The sequence below is a fragment of the Drosophila busckii genome, chromosome 2R (assembly GCF_011750605.1).
Source record: "Drosophila busckii strain San Diego stock center, stock number 13000-0081.31 chromosome 2R, ASM1175060v1, whole genome shotgun sequence".
NCBI classification, from domain to species: domain Eukaryota; kingdom Metazoa; phylum Arthropoda; class Insecta; order Diptera; family Drosophilidae; genus Drosophila; species Drosophila busckii.
In genome coordinates this window covers 635,533-662,523 of record NC_046605.1, presented here as the reverse complement: position 1 = coordinate 662,523, position 26,991 = coordinate 635,533, and the positions used below count along the sequence as shown (strand labels likewise).

General features: G+C 40.7%; 4 protein-coding genes across 8 annotated transcripts; 3 read left to right on the top strand and 1 right to left on the bottom strand.

Moving 5' to 3' along the window:
- The first annotated feature begins 2,814 nt into the window (after positions 1-2,814).
- Positions 2,815-5,091, top strand: LOC108595429 (beta-galactoside alpha-2,6-sialyltransferase 2). The gene is made up of 5 exons (XM_017980658.1): positions 2,815-3,295; positions 3,351-3,869; positions 3,926-4,023; positions 4,086-4,463; positions 4,521-5,091. Exons 1-5 carry the CDS (start codon positions 3,124-3,126, stop codon positions 4,683-4,685), a joined length of 1,332 nt encoding a protein of 443 aa, XP_017836147.1. The 5' UTR covers positions 2,815-3,123; the 3' UTR covers positions 4,686-5,091.
- A 2,593-nt stretch (positions 5,092-7,684) lies between these two features.
- On the top strand, positions 7,685-22,429 carry LOC108596634 (matrix metalloproteinase-14). Of its 5 annotated transcripts, XR_001915058.1 has the most exons (7): positions 10,347-10,697; positions 12,938-13,132; positions 17,455-17,858; positions 17,927-18,845; positions 18,913-18,991; positions 21,377-21,737; positions 22,040-22,128. XR_001915058.1 is itself a non-coding variant. In XM_017982593.2 (6 exons), exons 2-6 carry the CDS (start codon positions 13,022-13,024, stop codon positions 22,201-22,203), a joined length of 1,773 nt encoding a protein of 590 aa, XP_017838082.1. In that variant the 5' UTR covers positions 7,685-7,977; positions 12,938-13,021; the 3' UTR covers positions 22,204-22,429. The 5 variants fall into 5 exon arrangements, 4 of the variants coding, with proteins under 4 accessions (XP_017838082.1, XP_017838083.1, XP_017838081.1 ...); XM_017982593.2 differs by lacking the exons at positions 10,347-10,697; positions 21,377-21,737 and adding an exon at positions 7,685-7,977 and having other exon boundaries at positions 18,913-19,087; positions 22,040-22,429; XM_017982594.1 differs by lacking the exon at positions 21,377-21,737 and having other exon boundaries at positions 22,040-22,429.
- LOC108596635 (protein painting of fourth) lies at positions 22,212-24,918 on the bottom strand. Its single transcript, XM_017982596.1, has 5 exons — positions 24,768-24,918; positions 24,395-24,695; positions 23,468-24,340; positions 23,202-23,408; positions 22,212-23,127 (listed from the first exon to the last, which is right to left on the bottom strand). The coding sequence occupies exons 1-5, from the start codon at positions 24,852-24,854 to the stop codon at positions 23,030-23,032; spliced, it is 1,566 nt and encodes a 521-aa protein (XP_017838085.1). The 5' UTR covers positions 24,855-24,918; the 3' UTR covers positions 22,212-23,029.
- Positions 24,919-25,063: 145 nt separating this feature from the next.
- LOC108595385 (alkylated DNA repair protein alkB homolog 8) lies at positions 25,064-26,920 on the top strand. The gene has a single exon (XM_017980610.1). It carries the CDS (start codon positions 25,064-25,066, stop codon positions 26,894-26,896), a length of 1,833 nt encoding a protein of 610 aa, XP_017836099.1. The 3' UTR covers positions 26,897-26,920.
- Positions 26,921-26,991: the final 71 nt, after the last annotated feature.

Sequence of the window (26,991 nt, the reverse complement as noted above, 5' to 3'; positions counted from 1 at the left end):
ACAAATGGCCTTATTTCTCAAGTTTTCGAAAACGCGCACATCACTTGAAAATACAGAAAAAGAAAATATATAGAAAACTTACTTAGCATTTAATTAATGTTGAGTTCTTGAGAACTTGCTACATTTCCGTTTCTATAACTGAGTCTTTTATAATTTCACTGCTATTCCTTGAGTTCTCTCTTTTATTTTGATTGTTGGCCTTTGGCCACATGTTGAACAATAGGCGACTGAGCGAGTTTGTCGCTCAATCGCTTATCGCCTGGTGCGTGGCCGAGGCCCAAGGCGCAATAAACAATTTTGAGGGTTCGTTTCGAGGCTAAACAACAAATAGTAATTAACAAAAAATATAAGCGAAGGGAAATAACGTAAGTTGAAGACGAAAACGAAGAAGATGAAGAAGAATTAACATTAAAAATAATGAAAATGAAATAGGAACATTTCAAAGCGAGAGTCGCTGGCACAAATTGCGCGCATATGCAAATTGTTATGAATTATTGTGTACTTTTGTAAAACTTTTTGATATATAATATAGTTAACATGAATAGATGCCTAAACAAATAAATTAAATGTTAATTTATTTAAATGTAAACAATAAATAAACTTGGCTAATCAGATCGCTTAACAGTCGCGACCGTGAGCGTGAGCGAGAAGTTGAGCAGCAAGCGATTTGAAACCTAGTGGAAACGCTCTTTGGTAATGAATAATGTTATATAAACTTAATGCAAGCGATAATATATTAATTCGCAATTACGAACTAAACACATGAGTAATTACTTTAAAGCAAACAAACAAACAAACAAACATTTACATTCAAGTTTTTGTGTAAAAAATTATATATATATATATATGAATAACAAATACATATATAAATCGAGCGAATGCCAATGTAACATTTCGGATATTTTATCAAGCCAAGTATTTAATTGCATACCGAAATCTCCCAGAAAACCAAAACCAAAAAAACCTTAAGCGCCAAATCAATAAAGTTCTTAGCACTTAAATCCCCACAGTATATATATGTATATATATATATTTACATATATAAATATATACATATATTTACTAAATATATGAGTATATATATGAATAAAAAATAAACAATAATTTTATAAGAAATAACAAGAACTACATCTGCAGTTAGAACAAATATACTTCAAACTGTTATGGCATGCTAAGCAATTGTTTTTTACAAAAACTAAATAATAATGAAACGAGAAAAAAAAATGTAACGCCCACACATACAAATAACACATTTAAACAAATTGAATACAAATGCCTAAACTAGAAAGAGAAAAGGACAAAGGACATTTTTTTAGGCCAACAAACAAGCAAACAATTCATGTGCCAAGCCAAACAATTTGTTCTACATTTATGTATGCATCGTATTTGATATCATCAAGAGCACAACACAACCAAAAGAAAACTAAACGAAATTAAATGTAAAATTTAATTATAAAATGGCATATTTCCAATGATTGTGCACACAAACACACACATAAACACATACCCTTCCAGTCCAGTCCCATTCAACCCCCAACCCCACCCCACCTCACACAAGCCGAACACCTCTCTATTTCTATCATAACAAAACAAAGTGTGTTAGTTAATTAATAAATGCGTAAATATATTAGAAATGACAAAATGAGAAATCTAAAAAAAAACGTACAGCTAAAAACTTTACAACTAACAACTATACTAAAATCTTCAGTATTTGTTAATCAATAAAAACCAAACGCAACCGTGAAAGCCACATAGCTAACGTAAAGAGTAATAACAAATTTCAATAAAAGCAAAAACCAAACATAACTGAGAAAAAAACAAACAACAAACTTTTCGCTAAACAGATGAAGAATCTTTCGTAAATTGAGAGATACGTTAATAGTAATACTTCATGAAAATTATAATTATTATTATAATATGGCATATAAATGACATAAAACTGGCATAATTATGGTAATTGTAAAATAATTTAACAATGACGTAAACGTAAACGTGAAAAGTGACAAAAGCCCCAAAAAAAAACAAAAAGTATATAATAATAAAAATAAATTGTTGTTATTGAATGTATTTGTATAGAAAATTATTATGATTATGACGATGAATAATAAATGATTACAAATAATAATGGCCGTTTGCAAATTAAATTGAAAATACAGACAGAGCACTTTCAAAACTCCTGAGTAGCTCTGGTGTTCTGTCTTTAATCAGGCAAGACAAGCTTTGCAGAGATTAAAGCGATTTAGCTTACTCTTATACATATATTTATTTATTCTTTTTTTTTTTTGCCCCCCAAACATTTCCTAATTAGTCGCGGGTCAAAAAAAAGAAAGAAAAGGAGAAGTGTTTGCAATTCGGTCGGTCGGGTTGCTGGGTCGCCGGCTCGTTGCCAAGCCGAAGCAGTCAGCCGAAGTAGCGGCCTGCCTTGGCTGCGAATTGTTCAGTGGCGCAGCTTCAGATTCATTTCGACTCGCGAAAGGGAAAGTTCAACGCTGCCAACGATTTTGACGACGGCTACACACTCTCAGGTCGCGCTAACTTGCGTGCCACAAATCGCAAGCAAGTCCAAGTGCGAGCTTACCACACAGGCACAGACACTTGTATGTGTGCCTCCGTGCGTGTGCGTGTGCGTGTGCGTGCGTGAATTTCTGAGTGCATAAAACTGTTTAAATATTTGCGCAGGCCGCAACGTTAACGAGCTGACGGTCAACTAGACGCTTCGTTGCATACTTTTAGGCTATAAACTTTGCAACACCCAAAATAAACATAAACATAAAAAAAAGACACGCTGAGCTCCAACCCAACCCAAACCAAGCAAGTGGCATGCATATTAATAAGGCGCAACAAATGTAAGTTGTGTATGCCGCGACTCAACGCAACTCAACTCAACTACTCACTACACTGACAACTGTGACAGCTACACGGATTTGTACTTAATTTGCGCCTGACTAAATTGCTTTTCTACCCGGCCCGGCCCGGTGCGGCCCGACCCGAGCCTGTGTGTGCAAAGGTCAAATTTAATTTAAAATGACGTTGCCGCGGAAATAGCTTGCACTCAAAGATGGGGGAGCCAATCAAGTAGAAGAATTTTGTACTTAAAGCGTTTCGGGAATCGTATTCGGAATCATGTCACAAGCCAGGAGTAAATTGCCGGCTGTCTTGTTGCTGCTCCTAAGCTGCGCCTATATAGTTCAAAGTCAGCAACTCGCAGCGTCGGCGAGCGCGTTGAAAGCTCAGCAAGTACCCAAACCAGAGCTTCAAGGTGTGGTGAATAACTCAACTGTGAATATGCAAATCGGTATTGAGAATTTGTTTATGAATTTAGCTTAATAACTAACTCTTTGCTTTGGCAGTTCGCTTGCCGCGCAGCGTTTTCCATGTGCGCTGGAATCCCAACGAGAAGTTCATTGTGGAGAGCCGCGAGAATCCGGCCATCAACTCATCCAAGCTGGCGCCGCATCCGCGCCTCAAGGTTTCCAAGCATAGAAAACTGACGCTCAGCCCCAAGCTCTATCTGTGCCATGACAAGTTCTCGGAGCAATGCCACAACAAGACCAAAGCATTTCGCCAGCGCATTGTGCAGGCCTTTGAGCGCTCGATGAGCGAAGCTTTGAACGAATCCAATCACTACAATGTGGACTACAAGCCGGTCTTTGGCGACAGCTTTGAGGAGCAGTATTATCCCTCTGCCTGTCTAGTTATGGAAGCCGGCGTGCGTGTGCTCAAGCGCAAGGACCCGCCCTTTGACAAGTTGGCCTTCGGTCGACTATTTCCGCGCCAGAAACTCTTTCCCAATGCGAAGAGCATCAAGACCTGTGCGATTGTCTCCAGTGCCGGCTCACTGGCGGGCTCTAAGCTGGGGCGTTTCATAGGTGAGCGCTGATTCAGTTTCTTGTCTACTCCCATTTTAATTGCGACTGCTCCACAGACACTCACGACATCGTCATGCGTTTCAATCACGCTCCCACGCGAGGACACGAGGCAGATGTTGGCAGCAAAACCACAATACGTGTGGTGAATTCCCAAGTACGTGCCTTGGCACTTGTGCAGTTGTTCCGGTGCTTACACTAATACCGTTACCGTTGCAGGTGGTGACGAAGCCAGAGTTTGATTTTGCGCATGCGCCCATATTTCAAAATGTTACCATAGCTGCCTGGGATCCGGGACGCTACAACGACACGCTGGAGGATTGGCTTACATCCGCTGACTACGATCTGTTCACCAACTATGAGATTTATAGGCGGCTCTATCCCAAATCGCGCGCATTTCTCATCGATCCGCACTCAGTTTGGCGCCTCTGGCAAAGTTTGCAAATATTTGCGGGCACTCGCGCAATTCGACGCAATCCGCCCAGCTCTGGCTTCATAGGCCTAGCGCTGCTTTTGCCACACTGTGCGCAAGTGGACTTTGTCGAGTATGTGCCCTCGACGCGGCTCAATGGACGCTGTCACTATTATAGCAAGGAGGTAACTCAACTTGGGAATATTTTCACAGCAGCCAGTGTAAGCCTTGTGATCTTTCAGATGAACTCCGCCTGCACCTTTGGCTCCTGGCATCCGCTGGCCGCCGAAAAGCTCATGGCACTGGATATGAATGCGGCCGACGATATGTCAGTCTTTCAGTTTGGCATATTGCGTATACGTCGTCCCGACCAGTTGCTCTGCGGCTTCAACTTCTTTGGCTACTGATGAAGTCGTCCACACCGACTACATTGCATTTACTCAAGCGGTTTTCACTAACAACTACAACCACAAATTCTATACACATACACACTCTACACACACACACACCCCGAGCAGCTTATAAACAATTTGCAATTAATAAACTCTTACTGGCTTATAAGTGCGTGCAGATAAGTGGGAGTGGTTGTGGCTGTGGCTGTGGCGGAAGTCAACAGACAGACTCTTGACTGCACCCACGTCCATGCAAACAACAAAGTCCCTGCCGTACTTCGCTGCTGATTGTGAGATGACAAAGGCGACAAGACAGGTAAATAAAACAATTTAAATACAATACACAACGATTAGCCAATACTCTGGCAATGATAAACTTAATCGCGCAAAAATAATAACTAAATATGCAATAAACTGCAAGATAAGCTGCAACATATATATGACAAATTTATGAATTACTGCGAACTCGCATATTCCATGCAGAGAACATTTATTTTACATGTACTGATGATTGCATGTTTTTCCCATTAAATATCGTAACTGTTGTCTATATGTATATAATTCCTGTAAAGCGAACCCAGCCAGGTGGAGAACAGCATTGAAGTTTATGATGTTTGTTTATTCAGGGTCCATGAAAAGGGGGGGTGGGGCTCATTAAACGTGCGCCGTTGTGCGAAACGTGCCAAGCATGCCGGAGAGCAAAAGCTAACCAGCCCCGAAAAAATAACAGACTACAGCAATAACAAGAACTCCAACAACAACAACGAGAGCAGAGTTATGATAGCACTTGGGTGAATGCTGCGTATGCGCAATATTTTGCGCATGCAATTAAGTAAAAATACTTATAGCCAAATAAACATTTAAGTTTAAAGCATTGAACCAGGAAAGTACTTGCAGTCAAACCAATGAAAGTTATGAGCATCAACATTTAAATAAAAATATAAATTGAATAAAGTTCAACCACACGTTAACCAATTTGAATGGCCGACTCGTGGACTCGGTCATTGGTTGACCAGCGAGCAGCGAGCCATATGACAAATTTGAATATATTTCATTTCATCGTTTGTGTTTTATATTTGGCAAATGCAAATAGCAAATCCAATTGCTTATAATGAGAGTGACTCGCTCGCCCCAGCGCGCATTTAATTCGTATTATTATTATTATCGTAGCCCTTGGCGAAATTCTTAATTTTCATAAGCACTTCTTAGCGTTCATTGCCCGGAGTACGTGCATGTAATTTCAACAATAATCATATGTATACGTCTGTATATAAAAGGCCATTAAATTGTGTTTAAAGCCAAAGTGAAATCAAACTATGAAATCAAACTGAAACGAAATGAAAGTGCAATGCAGCAGTTAGCCATGAAAGTCTGGCATATACATATATATAGTTAATATGAGAATATTCTAATTGTTTATAGCATTGTCGCCTGCTCGCTTCGATCTTAGGGTCTGTCTGAGCTCTGACAACACGACATCGATAATTTTGTTTGTCTGTCAATTCAATTTGGCTGCGTTTCAATGCGTTTTCAGCGGCTGCTAAATGAAATCTCAAGACTGTTAGCTGTCAATCCGAGTCAATAAAATGCTTAACTACAAATGCAGGCCATAGTTTAAATAATACATTGTTTATTCAATTGTTGTGTGTGTGTCTGCGAAACGCATTTTGGGCGCTTGAATTACTCAATCGCTTTCTTGGAATGGGCAGACAGTCATCTGATTATGCGGAAAGAAATATGAATAGATGCTCCGCTTTTGTTTAATACTTTATGAAGGAAAGCAGCCTGTCTCCCTCTCTCCGACAGAGAGAGAGAGAGAGAGAGAGACGTGTGGCTGCAACCGCAGCACGTATAAAATAATTCATCCATGGCTATATATGTAAAGGCTGCGCTAACAAAGAAAGAAACGCAAAGTCAAGGTTAGTAAGGTGACCACATGGGAGTTATTCTTTTATTTTTATTATCGTCTATTAAAAGCCCATAAAAAAGATTAATAACCTTATTGCTATATAAGTTTGTATGCATATGTAGATGATTGTGCTGAATTATGCCTAATTTTGATTGCAAATTAGTTAAATTAGTTTTGAAATTTCAGAATATTTTCTATAGAAATCAAATATTATTAATTAATTATTATTAATATTATAATATATATACCAAACTGCAGCTTGTGAGCAATGCTTTAATGCTAATTATTAATGTATATCCTTAGCATATTTATGCATTCGAAATAAATGGAAATTTATAAGCAATTCGTTTTTATAATATTAATTTTTATTATTGTATTATTTTTCAGTATATGGAATCTAACTTACAGGCTGATTGATTTCCTGGCTCTTGTTCTTTTCAAATAAAATGTCTGATTTATTTGTTTGTCTTGCAGAGTGCGATACAAAGGCGGCAAGAAGAAGAAGAAGACGAGCTGGAATGCATTCCAGCACGTTTGAGTGCGTATAAATCAAAACATAAGAACAATATAAAATGAAATTTTGTCAAGAGCACCGGTGTTGGCATTGCAAGTGATTCAGCTGGAGGCAGCTCCTGGTGCCGAAATGTATCTGCGTTTATCAGTAAGGATTTCGCAATTAGTGCGTCACATCGAGCGATAGAGTCTGGAGCAAGAGAGTGAATCAACGAATGCCGTTAAATGGAGCAAGTGTGGCGGATGAGTCGCAGTTTGATACTTTTGAAAACTTATCAACGCATTTCGCATGACAACTGAGGCATTGTCATATCGATTGTTGTTGTTGTTGTTGTTGCTTTGCATAACACACACACACACTCACACATATACATTAATGAGGAAGAAGCGCATTGTAGACGCATTCGAGGCATCCGCCTGACAGGGAAGGACGTCCACAACGTCTGACTGCCTGACCGATCGACTGACTGACTGACTGAATGACTGACTGGCGATCGATCGACTAACAAGCCGAGCGCTTCGGATGCAAACCATATAAAAGTATCTAAGCGCAACGGCAGTAGCTTCAGTCTAGTTGCAAGCTCAACGCGTACGCGAAACTGAAAACTCAAATTGGAAACACGTAAACTTTTGAGGTGCAGTGCGCGCGATAGCAATAAATCAGTTAAAAAGTAAAAAGTAGTATTCAAAAGTAAACAAATAATAAAAGCGTCAAAACAACGCATTAAAGTGTTCAACTTGTTGTACAGTGTACTCACTTCCGTTAAGCTAAACGCGTCTGCTGCAAGTTGAAGGTCCTTAAATCTTGCGCCAAGCCACACAGCAAATTTATCTCAAACAAGCTCCACTGTTCGGATAGAAACCACTTCGGAGAGCTACTTAAAGGTGTGTATACGACTATTCTAAGTTTAATGTTAGTCGCGTGACTAGACAGCCGGCGCGACCCATGCCCAATTACAGCTAGCCTAGAAAAAAAACGGTTGAAATACAACAACAACTATATACGCTTACCAAAATGGGCAGCGATCAATATTCGGGCGCAACTGAAACTAACTGTTGATATATTTTTGAAATTAACCACCCGCTTAAATAAATCGGCAAGCGCTGTCAGTTAGCCAAAGTACTCGGCGCTTAGCTAGAGCAACTAACGATAAAATACGTTAGTATGTGTATATTAAAATGTAAATGTTGGTAATATTCGTACTACCAATGGGTGGTAGAAAATTTAAATGGCACACACATACTAACTACTGGCCCGATTGTGCGCCCAAGACGACGGCGAGAATAGTTTTCCGTTATTCAAGCGGCCCACCACGAAAGTGGAAATGTCCACATTGGTGACTAAGAGAGAGGGCTAGAGAGAGAGCGAGAGAGAGAGAGTACGCCACCAAACAAGCAAGAGTCGAGCCCAAAGGCGAACCGTATTAGTCGCGCATGGAATGTGCAATGAGACGGACGCGTCGCTTCAAATCGGTTACTCAGCTATAATCAGATAAATAAATTTGTTTAAGAGTGCGCTTGGATTTGTTGTTGATTTATTTATTGCTCCCACCTAGCCATGTATTGTGATATGTTCAACTGCCAGTACCTAGTACAAAGCATTAGTTAACAAAAGATCGGCACAAGATAAAGAACGATAGCGAGAGCGCCGATAGTAGTGCGAACAATCTTCAATTCGTTATCGCATTGCCAATCTGCAAACATTAAACATTCCGTAAAGTTGGTAAGTTAGCAACTAATTTAATTAGCAAAAATATACATTGTAATTATCTCAGCTGATTTTTGTTCTCACTCTCTTCTTTGTTTATCTTTGTTTGTTTTTATTTACTTCCTGCTCTGCTGGCATGTGATGCAACTTTGATTGCATTCAATGGTTAATTGTTTTGTGTTGGATTTATTAACTATTCAACACGTAGGCCTCTGTCTGTCTGTCTGTCTGTATTGTGTAGACTTCAAATGCCAATAGCAGAATTTGAATGATGAGCCTAGAGCTGACCGTGACGTGATTGAGTTTGAAAACAGTTTTAAAGCACAATTGTCATACAATTACCATTAACCGTTTGTCATTATAATCGCATATATAAATTATGAATACATATAGTATGTATATATACTATATATGCGCTTAAATATATTTATTTTGTTTGCGTTCTGCCTTGTTGACGCCGCCGCCCAGAGTTCAGCGCAGTTCTCTCCTCTGTTCGAGAGTGGCAATGAACCAAGCGCATGCATTGAGATCTGCCTGCCTATAAATACCATCAAATAGTTGTCATTAAACGCAAGAGAACTGGACCTGGCTCTCATAAATATTTCATTGTTCCTCTGGCGCACAGAAAGAAATTGTAAGCCGTCCAAGCTGTCATTGCCCATAAAGAGGCGCGCCAAGTTCAAGTTTCATGCATGCCAGTTGCCTCTTTGTTTTAGTTGCAAGATCTTCTCTACTATATACTTACGCTATATAGAAATGAAAATAGATGCAGTGTGCTCACTGACTCATCCCAAAATTTAAACCCAAACTTATGCATTTTGCTGCTCACTTATAGAATAATTGCCTTTGCTCAAGATATGAATTCACACAGACATATATCAGACATATACATATGTGTTGGTGTGTTACTCATTCATTGAGAAACGTAAAGGCGCAACCACAATATATATTTGATATTCATTCATAAGTTTTGTTGTGATTTCCAAAATGTCAAAACTGCAAATTCAGCAGAAATTTGATAATTTTATAAGGAAATATTTACGGCGAGAGTAAAGTGGCAAATGTAAACTGACTACTGCTTGGCAGCAGCCTGCAGTACTCATTTGCATATTGACAGAGAGCACGGAGGGGGGAAAGAGGCTGTAGGTGTCACTAATAAACAGTTAACAAAAGCATAAAGCCGAACTGCCGCTGGACCGGCCTGAGACATGACACATATGGACAATTCCACGAAAATTCGCATTACTCATACGTATTGAAAAGACCGTCCAACAGGTTTGTGCTCTTAGCAGCGTCTCACCCACACACACACACACGCACAAACACGCGAGCAGACTCGCATTTACATCAAAGAGCGCACACTGCTTTTAATCGTTTCACAGCGACGCTCCCTAGAGAGCTGACGACGTCGACAGCGCTGTGTGCGCTCTTCGGCGTATGCGTAATGCTGTTCGCTGCTCGCTGCTCGCTGCTCACTGTTGGCGCAGAGCTGATAACTCACAGCGATCAGTTGGAATTCGCACGCTGCGCTGAGCGGTTGTGTCTGGTGGTGAGCTAAGCGAAAACGAAAGTAAATTGTTCCAAGCAAAGTGTAAAGCAGTTGCTACAAAAAAAAAACATTTATGTGAACTATTTGCAAAGTGAAGAAGTAACAAGTGCGGTGCATTCATAGGCAAAACAAAACGAAATTAAATAAATTAAGGCATATTTAACGCAAGCTGTCGCCCACACCCGAACACGAACACTGAAGCAGCAGCAGCCAGCGAGAGCTAATTAATTAATTTGTCAGTCAAGTGTTAAAGTGCAAACAAAGCAAACAACAATCCCAACAACAACAACAATCAAGAACAATTGCTGCAACTTCTTTGAAGCGGTTCATTGATCTACGCAAGCAAATGTAAGTACGGGCATTAATTATTAATTATTTAACCTAGACTATGCATAATCGCTTATGCTGCCTCATTGTGACGCATACACAAGTGCATAGCGCATATCTCTAAGGTCAAGTTCTAAACCAATATTATTCACTTAAGCGGCCGCAGGCTATTTGTTAATTTCATATTTGGAAATACACTTGTGCTGGAGCATAAAAGGTTTGCGCATATCTTATCAATAAGTAAAATTCATGAGCAACAGCGCTAAGGTATTCGAAAAAAGTGCCAAGAGTGCTGATAAGCGCAACAGGCAAACAGCAACAACAACAACAACAACAACTTTAACTCACAGAACTCAGAACAATAAGTCATTGTGCAATGGCGCATTTAGCTTAAGAAGCCAACGTCAGAGCAAACTTTATTAGGCACGTTAACTCAAACATACAGCAAAATAAATTATTCAACATTCGCTGGTATTAACCCAAGCGCTGAAATTTCTTAAATTATTGAAAAGAAAAGAAAGCATAGGCTGACTGATTTAAATGAGAACAACAATTGCCAGTTGAAGTTATTAAGTATTTTTTATGCGGTTTGCACCACCTCATAAAATATATTTAATTTTGAATTTGTAGAATTTAAATTAATTGAATTCCAACAGCTCTCTCACTCTCTCTGGCCGCTATACAAACTGGTTCCTTGTTAATCGTATGCGTTATTTGTCAAAATAGAAATAGAAAAAAAAGAACAATGTACGTATGCGTGATGTATGTTTGTATTTGCATAACTAATATGCGCTGGGTGTAGGTGAATCATATGCGAGCGGAAAGCACACAGAATTGTTTGCATATAGCACTCGGAGCTATTTTGGGTCAGGGCACACACGGGAGATCCTGCTATGACCCAGTTGGTAAATCTATAAACGCTACGTATACGTAATAAGAGCGAAGCAAATGCATTTGCCGCCTGCTGCTCAAAGCGCGTATTGATTTAACAACAATGCATAACGCTCATTGTTATAGTGACTGTAATTTGGCAAGTTGGGCTTAACCTTAACTCCATGCTAGCAACGACCTTCAACCCGCAGCGGCTAATTGCTCCAAATTTGGTTTATGTGCCGCGCTTAAGCCGCAACCAAATAAAACAAAATAACCCAAATATATGCAAACAAAACAATTTTATATTTATTTGGAAACGCTTGTCAACCTAGAAAATCCCCAGCGATTAGTCAATGGCCCCACAACAAGGCAGAATATTTAGACTGGCGCGCACAATCGCAAATATTATCTTAAAATAATATAAGAAGCCACAGCGTTAAAGCCGCCGCAACACTTGTCGTATAATTGATATCGCTTATCGCACACGTTGCTGATGTCACAGCACCAAATGCACTGAGCCAAAAATATACAACCTTAGATAAATTGCAAGGTGTTACTTACAATAAATAAATTCAGCTTGCCAGTTTACTTAAACTGGCAGCGTCTAACGAGCACAGACATCACGCATACGTCGCGCATAAAGATAGTTGAGTGCATTATAAAGTTATTAGGCTATTTTTAGCATGAAATCAAACTGTGATGCTAAAATTAAAACGCGAATTATATCTAGTATGAATTCAAGTGTAGACAAGCACATGACTGCGGCTGCAATCAACAATGACAACAGCAACAACAACAACCACACAAGTTAAAGCAAAATCAAAAGAAGTAAAGCTAACACGTCATAGCACACTCACAACTCAGCTGTACGAATCATATTGAGTATGACTTGCTGACTATAAATTAGAATAGAACGCGGTCGTAGTTTTTATTTAAATGGGTAGAGTCGTGGAGTTGCTCAAAGCATTAAATTCGCAAGAATTTCATTAATAGTTTAGAAACCGCAGCCGCAATATCATTAGCTAATATATCATTTATAACTCGCAGAGCAGCTGAACTTTATTCGTTGTGACATCAAAGGTTCCTCTTTTTAGCTTAAGCCATTGTGTTGGATTTGCATAGGCCGCCGCCACTTCCGCTCGACTGTTATTTGTTACTCATAGCCGCGTGCCAAGGCTCGTGTGGCTCAGGCCAAGTCAACCTGTTGGCATTTAGATTTAGCTTTATGGGCCAACGGCTTCCGTTCGCTCCGGCTCCGTTGGCAGCCACAGTGGGCAATGCCTCTAATTGATTGACGTTTTCTATTTTGCTCGCCGTTGTATGAAATAATAATTGACCTTTTTGCAAACTCTCTATTCTATTTTCTATTTTCTGTTTTCTATTTGCAGTGCGCAGCGCAGTTGATATTATTATTTCAGCGTTGGAGTTGAAGTTCAAAGTGCGCTCCGTTGCTCGCAAAAACAGCCCAAAACATGGCCAAAACCTGCCAAAGTCATGCATCCGTGTTCATGGCGCTAGTCCCACTGCTGTCCATACTGGCGGCAGTGCAGAGTGCGCCAGTGTCGACCACATCACAAGCAGAGGTGAGTGCCCAAATAAATAATTAAGAAAGCAGAAAGCAACTCTAAGGCTGATGAATCATCACACATCACCACCAACTATATAGAAGTTCCGATTTGCGCGACAGACTTGTGCCAGGCACACAGCCACAGACAATTAAAGCGCTTATTATTATTATTTTTAAAATTTTAATGTGGGTGGCAAATTACGCTACGGGCACATGCAATGGGCTCTGTGCATGTCAAGCGGACACATTCAACATTCAGTGGATGCATGCAACCAAAACTGACCTTAGCCTTTTCGCGGTCAACTCAGGAAGATAACGAACTTTAAATGCGCTCGCTATGTGAAATTAGTATTTGATAATACACAGCATTTTATTTGGCTTAGTGATAGCACTAAGTTTTAATTAGTTAGTAAAAATTATCTGATTGGGCGTTTTGTAGTCATGACATTGAAATGAATTACAGCTTCCATTTCCATAATTATTATTTTATTGTTTTATGTTCATTATACTGGCGTTGTAAATAAAATTAAGCAAAGCTGAAAAATAGATTAGCTATGATGTTATATGTGTAACTTCGGTTGGCTTTAAGCTGTGTGTCGCCTGGAGTAGCCGTCATTATTATTAAGTGCTTGCTGCATTATCAATCGAATGCCAAATTGCTGTAATTGATTAGCCGGCAGCTTCATTGGCATGTGACTGGGTGGGGGAGTGTTAGTTATCTGCAGTCATAAGTTAGCAAATGCAGTTGACAAGGCTGTCACGTTTTGCCGATCGCGATCTGCATAAATTAAGATGAAGCAGCAGCAGGAGATGCAAGTGAGAAAAGCAAAGGGGGTTATTTGAAAGAGAACGGACATTAGTAGTCAAATGAATACAGTTATCTTCCTGCTTTGCCTTTTACAGTAAGCTGAATGTGTAACAAGTGCGATAGTAACAATCCAAAGATTACGCACGCACGCACGCGCTGTAAATAAAAGTTGCCTGCCTGCCTGCCTGATGACTTGGTGAGTTGACTAATTGATATGTTGAGTGCGTCGCCAGTGGCATGGCCAGTCGCCCAAAACGACGTCAATAGACATAGACATAGAACATAGAACATAGACAATACTCTATTCTCTATTCTCTATTATATTCTATAGCGCACTTTACCATTTTTGCGTCTCGTTTCAATGCCAGCTGATTGTTTGTTTCGCCGATTCGCTGCTTCGTTCTTCTGTGAAGCGCTCGATATGCAATTAGAATTTCATAAGATGCCAATTGTTAGATAAAGGGCTGCTGCCCAGTCGTGCCGATTAGCTAAACGTAATGTTTACAAGCTTTAATTAACAACCAGCAACAGCACACACCAATTTATTGATACAAAATCTTTGTGTGTGTGGAAAATAAATTACTGACATGTGTCGCTGATTCACAATGGAATTTTTCATATATTTTGATTTAACGATTCATGCGCATAGACAAAAGACTGAAAGCCTGTGATTATATTTAACTACTGCACTCTCTTTCTCTTGCTTTTCAAAAGTAATACGCTGCGTATGCATAATAACATACAAATGAGTAGAGCGTATGGTCAAGTCAAAGGTTAATTGAGACTGTGAGCTCAATTCGGAGCAACGTCATCGTCTGTTCATATACATCGGACAGTTTGTAGCTAACATTTGTTCAAAATGCTGGCGTTTGACATTAACTAAAAGAAAGCGTTAGGTAATGACGTCGGCAGGCTAATTAATGCTTCAGGTGAACGGGCAAAGTTTTGCATAAGTTGCCAGCAAAAATTTTAGCGTGCGTCACGCATTCAGTTAATCAATAAATTCCAAGCAAACACTTGATGACTAGGCCAAGTTGAGAGCCATGTTGCTGCCAGCCAGCCAGCTGCAAATAAGTTTTGATTGATTTGGGCAAACGTTGATTAGCCTTGCGCTTAGCAAACAATTGACGATCGATATAGATATAGAATGCGCACATCCCGCTTGATATGCGATTACATAATCGCAAAGTCAGCAAGTCTCACGGCTGGCAACTTCTTTTGGGCTGATTGTGCAACAGACAGAGATTTGTCCCAGCTTTAAGCTGAAACCCAGTTGAGTGAGTGATGTAAGCATTAGTGCAATCCAAATGGCTGCAACTGGAGCCACCAAACTAGTTGGGCTAGTTTGCTTTCAAGCAAGTTCCCAACACTCGCACTTTGGCTTGGAATTAGGTCTAGGCTTGCTCCTTATCGTGTCCACACACACGCACACACACACAGTCATCGACCTGACCCAAAAAAGAAAAACAAATGCGGCACCACCCTAACTATTAGTTTGTTGGGGTTGTAATTTGCTCTTTTTTATTTACAGCCCCCCCAGTGTAAAACGCTCTTATTTATAATTTATGCATATCCTAGTCTTGTTTGACCGGAAGCGTGTTTAGAAGCCTTAGCACGCCAATGGGCGCTCTTTTTTGGGCAAAGGTCAATGACTGCGCCTTCGAGCGGGGGAGTGCATGTGTACTCAACATATATACTATATATATATACAAATGACTTCTGATCCGATAGCAGCAGCAGCAGCAGCAGCGCATAGTTAGCGCTTGGTTGTTGCACTCGTTTACACTTCGGCTTTGGCCTGCGGGGCATTTCCTGCAAGTGGTGGAGCACTTAAAGTAGGCAAAGAGGACAGTGCTACGCCCAGCGCAAATATTTTCACATTACATCAATCAATTAAAGTATATAATCAAGTTGGTGCGCGTGGCTGCCTGCAGCATTCGCTTGATTCTGGGCGCTTAATTTGTTGCAATTATGCTTAAGGTCAGCTAGCCAAGGTCAGACATTCAAGTATGTTAATATATATTGTTGATAAACGTGAGGTGCTTGAACCGCCACAGAGCATAAACTTTGGAGAATAACAAGCTTAAACATATTGCAGCCCTAAATGTTTATGTTTATATGCGCGCTTAGCGTAGCTTAATGAAAGTTCAAGACACTGTGCGCTTATCTAAATAGCTTGCTTGCTATCTTTATCTTAACCTTTCCTAACTCTGGCCCAGTATAATAGACAATAGCTTGGAGGCCTGTGGAAAGCGCATCTTCCGCAATGTAAAAGTGTCATTGACAACATGTCGTATGTGCTGTATCTGAGAATTAATTGCGTAATAATTTTGACAGCAAAAAGGCGGAAAGTCGCATATAATTTGTATATTGCAGCCGCATATTGTTGCTCTTTGTTGCTGTCGTTCAGATTGTAACTGATTGTTGCTTGTCAACAGCGAGCTCTGTTTACAAAACAAATATATATATATATATATATATATGTATGTGAGCAAGAAGCAGGCAGAAACAAAAGCGTAGAGTTCGTTTACCTTTTAAGGCCCAGCGAGTTGACCAGTGGGTCCCCGCATGCCCGGCAGCGTACTAAGTGAGGCGTGCAGAGACAACGCTGCGCATGATCAATGTTCTATGTGATAAACGAAATGTTTACTTCCTTACCAAATAAAACACCGCACAATCAATAAAATACAAAAATAAATATTAAAATACGGCGAAACAAATTAAAAGTCAGCTGAGCAACAAGTATCTTTTAGATTATGCAAGCGACGTCTGCTATTAATTTACTACACACAGACATACGTATACGTAATGTGCGATTTGCCGCCAATTTAAATGTGCGACACACATAAAGCGTGGCACATGCTTCACATGTCAAGTCAAGCTAAAATACAAATGTTGAATAACTATAACGATATAAATTATATTTGCCAAGAATTATGTTCGAGCGATTGGCCAATTAAAGTTGCAATTGCTCAGGCTTGAGAGAGAGCATTAACTAATTAGTTGCTGCTTGGCAATTAAGACAACTAACTGTACTCGTGTTACCGTTAGACAACCTTGCTATTGTCTAAAGATGCGATGCTTCCTATAAACTGTTGGCATGCTGCCTCAATGCTAATCAATTACTTAAGTCGCTGTTGCTGTTGTAAGCCTCAATTACGATTACGATTAATTGCAAATTGCCATAAAATAAAATACGAAAAACAAATATATATGCATGTATAGTTATTTATAGCAAACGCTTCCTTAACTGAAAATTTTCACACCTTGCACGGCGCATAATTAAAGTCACGTATTATTGAATAAACGTCATGTATGTCACTTGGAAAAAAACTAAACACACTTGCCTCAGCACTTGGCCATAAATTATGCCAGTCAGCTAGTCAGTTAGCTAGAATTCTTGTTGCTGTTGTTGTTGCCGGCAGGACTTGGTTATCTTTAGACTCATAAATTGTGCCAAAGTGTTGACCTTTGGCTCCTGTCACTCACAGCTCACTAAATTCGAGATCTCTTATCTTTTGTCATTGCAGATCTATTTATCGCAATTCGGTTATCTTCCTGCCTCGGCGCGCAATCCGGCCAGCAGTGGACTGCAGGACAAGCACACCTGGGTTAGTGCTATAGAGGAGTTCCAGAACTTTGCTGGCCTGAACGTAACTGGGGAACTGGACGAGGAGACGATGAAGCTGATGTCGCTGCCACGTTGCGGCGTCAGAGATCGCGTGGGCTCTTCGGACACGCGCTCCAAGCGCTATGCCCTGCAAGGCAGTCGCTGGAGGGTGAAGAACCTGACCTACAAGATCTCCAAGTATCCCAAGCGCTTGAAGCGCGTCGATGTCGATGCCGAAATAGCGCGCGCCTTTGCCGTCTGGAGCGAGGACACCGATCTGACCTTTACACGCAAGACTTCGGGTCCAGTGCACATTGAAATCAAGTGAGTTCCCATATATAGTCAAAGGCCAAAATCAATTGCTTACGCTTTCGTTCTCTGCCTTGGCATAGGTTCGTGGAGAGCGAGCATGGCGATGGCGATGCCTTTGATGGTCAGGGCGGCACCTTGGCGCACGCCTTCTTCCCCGTCTTTGGTGGCGATGCCCACTTCGATGATGCCGAGCTCTGGACCATTGGCTCGCCACGCGGCACGAATCTCTTTCAGGTAGCAGCGCATGAGTTCGGTCACTCTTTGGGACTCTCGCACTCGGATCAGTCCTCTGCGCTCATGGCACCCTTCTATCGCGGCTTTGAGCCCGTCTTCAAACTGGACGAGGACGACAAGGCCGCCATTCAGTCGCTCTACGGGCGCAAGACCAACCAGTACACGCCCACAAATGTCTATCCGCCCAGCACGCAGCGACCCTCGTATACGCCACCAAAGGTGCCGCTCGACGGCTCCGTCTGCAAGGACTCCAAGGTGGACACCATCTTCAATTCGGAGAATGGCGACACCTTCGCCTTCAAGGGCGACAAGTACTATAAGCTGACCACAGACTCCGTGGAGGAGGGCTACCCCAAGCTGATATCCAAGAACTGGCCGGGTCTGCCGGCCAACATTGATGCTGCCTTTACCTATAAGAATGGTAAGACGTATTTCTTCAAGGGCACACAATACTGGCGCTACCACGGCAGCCAGATGGATGGCGCCTATCCCAAGGAAATAAGCGAGGGCTTCACGGGCATACCCGATCATCTGGATGCGGCCATGGTGTGGGGCGGCAATGGCAAGATCTATTTCTTCAAGGGCAGCAAGTTCTGGCGATTCGATCCGGCCAAGAAGCCGCCCGTCAAGGCCAGCTACCCCAAGCCCATTTCCAACTGGGAGGGCGTGCCCAACAATCTGGATGCAGCGCTGCGATACACCAATGGCTACACGTACTTCTTCAAGGGCGACAAGTACTATCGCTTCCACGATGCGCGCTTTGCGGTAAGTAAACTGGTGGCCTAATCCTCACTCAACGAAATACTTAATAGCTTGCGAATGTATCTGACAGGTGGACACGGCAACGCCTCCATTCCCACGCCCCACAGCACATTGGTGGTTCGGCTGCAAGAACACGCCCTCATCCACAGGTAATATTATTGAGGATGAGCAGCAGCAGCAGCAGTCGGAGCAGCGCTCGCAGCAGGCTGCCGATTATGGTAACAGTGATATTGACCTGGAAGCAGGTGAGTGGGATCGACTCAGCGGTAGTTTTGTTTGAATCCACAATCGAAACCCAATTCGAAATCGAATTCGAAATCGAAATCGAAAGTTGCCAACTGCAAAGTGTATGCGAATGCACACGAAAGTCTTAAAGATCTCATAAACATTATATGATATGAGTTGTTGTTACTTATGAAAGAAATGTTTAAGCAACTGAATCAATCTTGCAATTTATATACAATTTACATATATATGGTATGTTTAATTAAGTTTATCCCACATACATGTATGTCTCTCTATATATGAACTTGTGCTGTACTGTACTGTAGTTAATGCTATATCTAAAAAAAACCAAAAAAAAAAGAACAAAAACAATGAAGAAACATGAAATACATTATTATTTTTATACTAATTCTACAAATGTGTATGATCAGTCTTTCTTTATCTTATTGTTAGCTGTACATTTTATAATTACTGTTAATTCAGATCTGGTGTTTTACTTTAGTTTGTTACAGTTAAACCAACTACTGCTTCAGATATTAATATTTCCATAGCAATGAATTAACAACTTAATTGATCAACTAACATTTCAATTACTGGTTTTGGTTAATATTACTAAACTAACTAACTAGCAAGTCACTTGTTATTTTTTTACTACTCACAATTTGGTAACTTTTATATGTTAACCTATCTTAATTTGACATCCATGACACACTAATTTAACTCAATTTAGCATACCATGTGAAAAAAATCAATGTATATCAAAGAGAATTTCCAAAGATTAATCTCTGTATAGACAACTGAAAGCTAATAATAATTAAAATATTTCTTGCAGCTTACAAAGAATTCTAATAATAAGAAAAAAATAAAAAACAAACTACTGGTCAGTCGGTCTCACTTACTACTAAAAACCCTCTGCTTAGCAGTGGGTCTCCAGCCAATATAGCTTTAACCATACTATAATAATTAGAGCTTAAGTATCAAAATGCATAATCAAACCACATGCATGGCCTATTGACTAACAAATAAACTTAAGATCTGCAAATATTAATCAAAAACAACACTAATTGTTAAACACCACAATGAATTTGCAAGTAGTTTTAAAAACACTATGCTGGTAACTTTTTAGAATTGAGCCCCTCCCCCCTCTGCCAACCTGCTTAACTTTAACTAAATACTAAGTATATATATATTAAATGTATGGTAGTCCTATGGTATTATTAATATTTATTTTATTATCTCCTATGTCTCCACCACCATAAGCAACTTTTAAATTTTATTTTCACACTGTTTTGCGTTTAAAGTATTGCGTTTAAAATTGAACTTTCCTCTCCTTTGGCACCCAAACCAAATTTGTAAACGGCTAAAGGCTTTTGTTTTTTGTTAAGACACACTGTACACAAAAGAATTCTTAAATTGCATGTTGTCTTTTTTTTTATCCAATTAACAAACACGTTAGTCCAGTGCATGAATCCCTTTTATATATATTTTGCACACACACACACACGCTCACAAACACATGTGTATGTATACAGTTAGTGATATACCGTTTGAATGTTGCGCAAGCCGTTATATTTTGACCCAGTTCTGTGTGAAATTGACGGTCGTTGAATTTATACTCATACATTCATACACACACACATACATACGTAACACTGCATGCACGTGCTTGTCAGAGACAACACATAACCCGTATAATTTACATAAAAAAGCACAACTAACTTACACAAATTGAATTCATTTGTATTTTGCGCTCACAAACTTCTGCATACATTCGTAATGTGTTTCTTGCAGGCTTTAGGAGACGCGGATAACTTGAAACCGAAACAGAAACAGAAACATGACCAATTTAACAATACAAAGAATCAGCGCAAGCAACAATTACAAAAAAACGAAAATAAGAACAAACGAACCCACACATACACACACACACACACACACACACGCTTTAAGCTTATGAACTACATACATGCATAAGTAATGCTTGGAAGCTTCACTCTCTTCACGCTCTCTCTCTCTCTGCTCCTCTTACTCTTGCTTGGTACTACTTGTTACACCTTGCGTGTGTGTAATGCACACATACATACACACGCACACACTTATGTAGCTTGATAAGTTATTGCCAAAATAATTGACTGTATTGTTACCAATTGCAATCGCTTCATCTGTAGTCTGTAGCTTGCTTGTAGCTTGTAGTTAAATTACTACCCCCCACCTCCACCCAAGAAGCACTAGCTTTTGTTAATTTGTTATTATTATAAATATAATTTGTTCATACATCGACTATCTCTTATATTGTTCACATTGTTCAGTCCCGACCACGAACACGGTAACGAGTACGGGTCTGCTGCCCGGCTGGATGTGGAGTCTCACAAACAGATACTTTTAAAAGAGAGCCTTGTCTATTTGTGTATGTGTATGTGTGTGTGTGTTGCTCTACAGTTCTTGCGAAAACGGTTTGTCGACTTGTCTTAGTCCCAAAATGCTCACCCCAATCTATAGATACATCTATATGTACATATATTTATTATATGCCTGCTTGAGTGATCTCTGTCTCAAATTCAAAACATAAAAAAAACACCACACAAAACGACACGCCCAAAAAGCCAACGCCCATAGCTGCCGTAACGTAACAAAATGATCTTCAAAAACAATCGCGCACAGCGTGGAACAGTATGTTGATAAAATTATTCTTTTATATTTAATTTAATTTTAATTATAAGTTTAAGTCAGTTTTAGTTTCGATTAATTTCTAATTTGTTTTTGGCGAGCTTACCTTAAGTTAAGATATTGTTTTGTACTATGACGCGTATGCGTAATTTTTTTTTAAAATCTTTTTGTTTTATTATACAAAATCAGTTCACGCGTATATCACATATATTACAAAATATTCTATAAGCTACACTAAGTACATAATATGCAGTTTTCTATGCAAATTTTACTAATCTCCAACATTTTCTGTATCCCCTGAACAGCTGTTGGCGATAATCAAACAAACGATGAAGCCGTCGAACCAGAAATGGCGGAACGTACTGGCAATGGAGCCACCAGCCTCTTCAAGCTCAGCAGCGGGTCCGCTGTCAGTGTACTGCTCAGTACGCTGCTACTTTGTTTTGTCTCCAAGTTTATAGTTAGCTAAAATATGTATTTTTTTGTTTATTTTTACCAAAATTGGTTGGCTGCCTCATCACATACTACACTAGTGCCTAGAAAACGGTTCATACACAATTCGAATAAATTGTAACGGAAGTATGCATATGCATACCATATCATTTGAGCAATGCTTAATCGGGTGCCTTAAATATTGTTGTTGTGTGTAAATACGAGTAACTTATGTAAATGAACCTTAAATATTTATTACATTCCACAACAAAGAGTAAATAGAAAGGAACTGATCAAACAGAAATTAGTCATGTCATAGCATAATATATGATGTTCTTGAAATATGACAATTGCGATATTAAGTATAACGAGCCATATACATACCACATGAATGAAAATTTCAAATGAAGCGTAATATAGTTTAGTTCTTACTTGTTAAACTTACTACTAATGATACGAGTTGAGCAGTAAGTGCTGTCAATTAAAATATGTACACATACATATACAAGAAACTATGTAGACGTTGCATTAAAGTATTTTCACTATTTCATTATCACATTTCATACTAATTTATATCTAAGTGATACTTAAGCGATATTTTTCGGGTTTAATATTTAAAACCGAAATATAATTTTATTTACATACTACTATTATTACAATCATAATTATTGTGTAATAATTTTATAAAATTGTATGCGAAACGCGTGATCGAAAAGTATACAAAATAAACAAACGAAAATAGTCGCATAGAAACCACTACGCTCCCGGTTGGTACAAAATTTATACAAATCGTTGACTTATAAAATATTTTCTCAATGGACATAGAATTTTGAGCGTTCCTCTAATATTTGCTTTGGGATAGCTTAATTGGTAGCTTGAGTGTTTGTATTGGTGGTGGGATCAATCCTAAAGCTGCGGCGACGTCCAAGGCCTGAAAACAGCCAGCCAAAACAATTGTTTGCTAAATAATGCATGCGGGATAGTAGGCAGTATTAAGTTTAAGTCTATGTAATTAGTTAGTCACTTGTTTGTTACATTTTACAGCAGACTCCATGCCATCAATGGGCAGTTTGGGGGCTTTGCTGGAATGTGGCGAAACCGTATTCAGAGTGCTTTGAGCCACGCCCAAGTAGTCATTTGCCATTTTGATTTCATAGCTGGAGCAAGGAGAAATGGATCGTGGCACCATTGAGGACTTGTCCGTAGTTAGATCAGACTGCGCTTCAATTTTCACACGACCGACTATAAATCAAAGAGCACATTGAGTTGTGAAACTGACTAGAAAGCCTAACTATACTTACCAACGCTCTCTTGGAGGTTTTTAATCAGCGCCGCCTGTTCTGCCATTTGCCGCTGTAGTTTTTGAAATTTCTTATTGAATTCGTTTAGTTTGCCCTTGCCCATTTGCTTGTGCTCAATGCATATGCTGCCTACGCTGTCATTCGAGCAGTGTTCCTCACTATCACTGATGGTAATAGATTCAGCAGGTGGTGGCGAGATTACGCTGCACTCAGCTGTGTCTTCATCCGTTACAATAGTGTCAATAGTCTGCGAGGAGGTGCCGCCCGGCGAGCCAGATGTCGAAGGTCCCATGCGCTTGCGTAAGCGCCTATATCGCACAGTTAGTATGCGATTCTGTAACGTTTTGCTTGTCAGCGTTCTGAAGGCTTCCATGGCCAACTCGGCGGTTGGGTAACGTACAAAGGCATAGCGCGCACGCTTTTGACGCTTCATGACGCCAATATCAACACGCATGGAATTTAGAAACGCCTTTATCTCAGCGGCATTCATGTTGAACGGTATATTGCTGACATACAGCGAGCACGGATCAATGCAATCTGCCTGTTCGTCATCGGTGAAGGTCTTCAGCTCAGCATGCAAGCGGCCTTGTCCAAAACGCATGCGTTTTATATCCTCAATTGTGCGCTCTATATCCACATCGGGTTTCAGATGCACCATGCAATAGCGCTGTGCCATGGATACTGGGAACACAACATCCCTGATGCTCTGTGAGAGGTCTGTGACCGTAGAAAGCTTAATCTCTGGATCAGGAAAACGTATAAGCAGCGTGGGTGTCGGCGATGTCTTTGTAGACAGCTCACGTTCCAATGCCAATGCACGAAGTGCATTCTGTCGACGCACCTGGTACTGTTCCTTGCGATTAAGCTTAATATCTGCAATCAATTAAGTTATTAATGGTAAATATTTTATCTTGTAGCTAAAATTACTTTTCCTGTTTAGCTTGAGTTCTATGGTTTTGTCTTCAAATTGAGTAGCCACATCATTAGGTGGAGCTCCCGTAAATGGTATCCAAGGTAGCAGTTGACCGCCTGCAGGCGCCTGCTGAGGCAAATACGTTGACTCGCAGCCATTACCTGTATAAGCTGGCACGTGGTTCGAGGGCAACAGACTCCCGCGTTCTACGACCATACTCATAAAATCACTGTCCTTATCCGTGTCTTTATCCTCAGCTGGATCCGACTGTGCGACGGCTGCATCCATATGCAGCTCTTGATCTTTATCTTCATTCTAAAATATGAAGAGGCATTAATATATGTACTCTGAATATAGAAAAGACTGTGCACCAAGCACGGTCCCTACGTTTTCATTCTGATGGATTACACGCTTGGCATCCGGTCCATCCCCTAAGCCTGTTTTTTGTGAAACGGCCAATAGTTTCAAATCCATATCTTTTGTATAAAATTGAATAAAACCTAGTGTTGAACAGCAATTAAAATGAGTGATACTTTGAACACAACTCACAATACAATAAATTACGAAGTATGTGTGGGCACACTAGATTAGGGTTGTTGTATTCGTTGAATAAGTTGAAATGATGTGTACACACTTTTGAGGTGCGTTAGTATTTTTTTGTTTGTGGTCACACTGTTGTCAACATGCACGTTGCGCAAAAAATAAACAAAGCTACGAAGGTTGAAAAAAAACAACGCCGGTGCTTGGCCATAATAAAAGCTGACTATAATGTGCTGCCAAGTGAGGGGCCAAGCATATATTTGGCAATACTCAATGTAGGCCTCAGCAATGGACTCACTGAGGAGGCGTTGCTTAAAGCGGCAGCGGAAACAGGCGGACAAGTGACGCAAGTGATAGTCTTACCCTCAAAGTCATATTGCTTTCTAATGTGTGCGACAGTAGCTGATGCGGAGTGTATCTTTGAAGGCATGCACAATGTGGCAGCCATAGGTCAACAAGGCGCTGTAGCTTACTTAAGCTACGTGAATCGACTGCCCGAAGTGCAGCTGCAGGAGCAGCAAGCCTGGCATAGAACGCTACCAAATGGACTAGTGCTATTGCCAGATTTTGTAAGCGTCGAAGAGGAAGCAGCACTGCTAGAAGCGGTTACAGTGGATACTGACTATGCGCAGGATAAGCTCAAGCATCGCGTGGTGAAGCATTTTGGCTATGAGTTCATCTACGGCAGCAACAATGTAGATGCGGATAAACCCTTAGAGCAGCGTATACCTACAGCATGTGATTTCTTGTGGCAGCGTTTGAGCTGCAACGAGGCCGTGCCCAAAATTATTCCGGATCAGCTGACTGTAAACGAGTACGAGCCGGGACAGGGCATACCTCCACATGTAGACACGCATAGCGCCTTTGTAGATCCCATACTATCGCTTTCGCTGCAGTCGGACACAGTCATGGACTTTCGTCGTGGTGCAGAGCTAGTGCATGTGCAGCTGCCTAGGCGCTCCCTGCTTATAATGAGTGATGAGGCACGCTATGATTGGACGCATGGCATTAAGCCTAAGCATTCGGATATAGTGCCTACGCCGACTGGTAGTCTAACCACGCAGCAGCGCAGTAAGCGCACTTCGCTGACCTTCAGAAGATTACGACGTGCGCCTTGTGATTGCGCCTATGCAACGCTCTGTGATACGCAGCAAGCAAAGGCGCCCCAGGCATTGGACGAAGCGCTTTCCACGCATGCCACGGAATTGGAAAAGCAGAATGTGCATGTGGTCTACGATCAGATAGCGCAACATTTCAGCGATACACGGCATACGCCCTGGCCAAAAGTGACGGAGTTCCTGCAAAGCTTTGATCCGCATTCTGTCCTCTTGGATGTAGGTTGTGGAAATGGCAAGTACCTCAACTGCAATACAGAGCTATTCAGCATAGGCTGTGATCGCTCCTTGGGCCTCTTGGACGTCTGCCAGGGTCGAGGGCAACGCGTCTTTCGGTGTGACTGTCTTCAGCTGCCCATCAGGTCAGATAGCATCGATGGCTGCATCTGTATTGCCGTCATACATCACTTGGCCAGCAGGCAGCGACGTCTGCAAGCGTTGCGTGAATTGACGCGCGTGCTTCGCCCCGGCGGTAGAGCTTTAGTCTATGTCTGGGCTAAGGATCAATGTCGTAATGATCGCAAGTCCACGTATTTGCGTCAGAATAAAGCGGTGAACAAGCAACGCACCACGGAGCAGGCTCAACGCCAGCAGCTGTCAACGGAACTGCAGCAGTTAACCGTAATGGATAACTTGGAGGTTTCACTGCCGGTGCATACCAATCGCACCGAGTTCCAGCAGCAGGATATCTACGTGCCTTGGAAGACCAAAGGTGAGCAACGAACCACCTTTTTACGTTACTATCACGTCTTTGAAGAGCATGAACTGGAGCAATTGTTAACTGAAGTGGACCATGTGGTTCTTAGAATAAGTTATTATGATCAGGGCAATCATTGCGTGATCTTTGAAAAGCGCAAATGAGCGTAGTAAATATATAAACCCCTACTAAATATATATTCTCTTTCTTATCAGTGTATGATTGATTGGGATATTCCATACCTTGAGCTTGTTGTTTA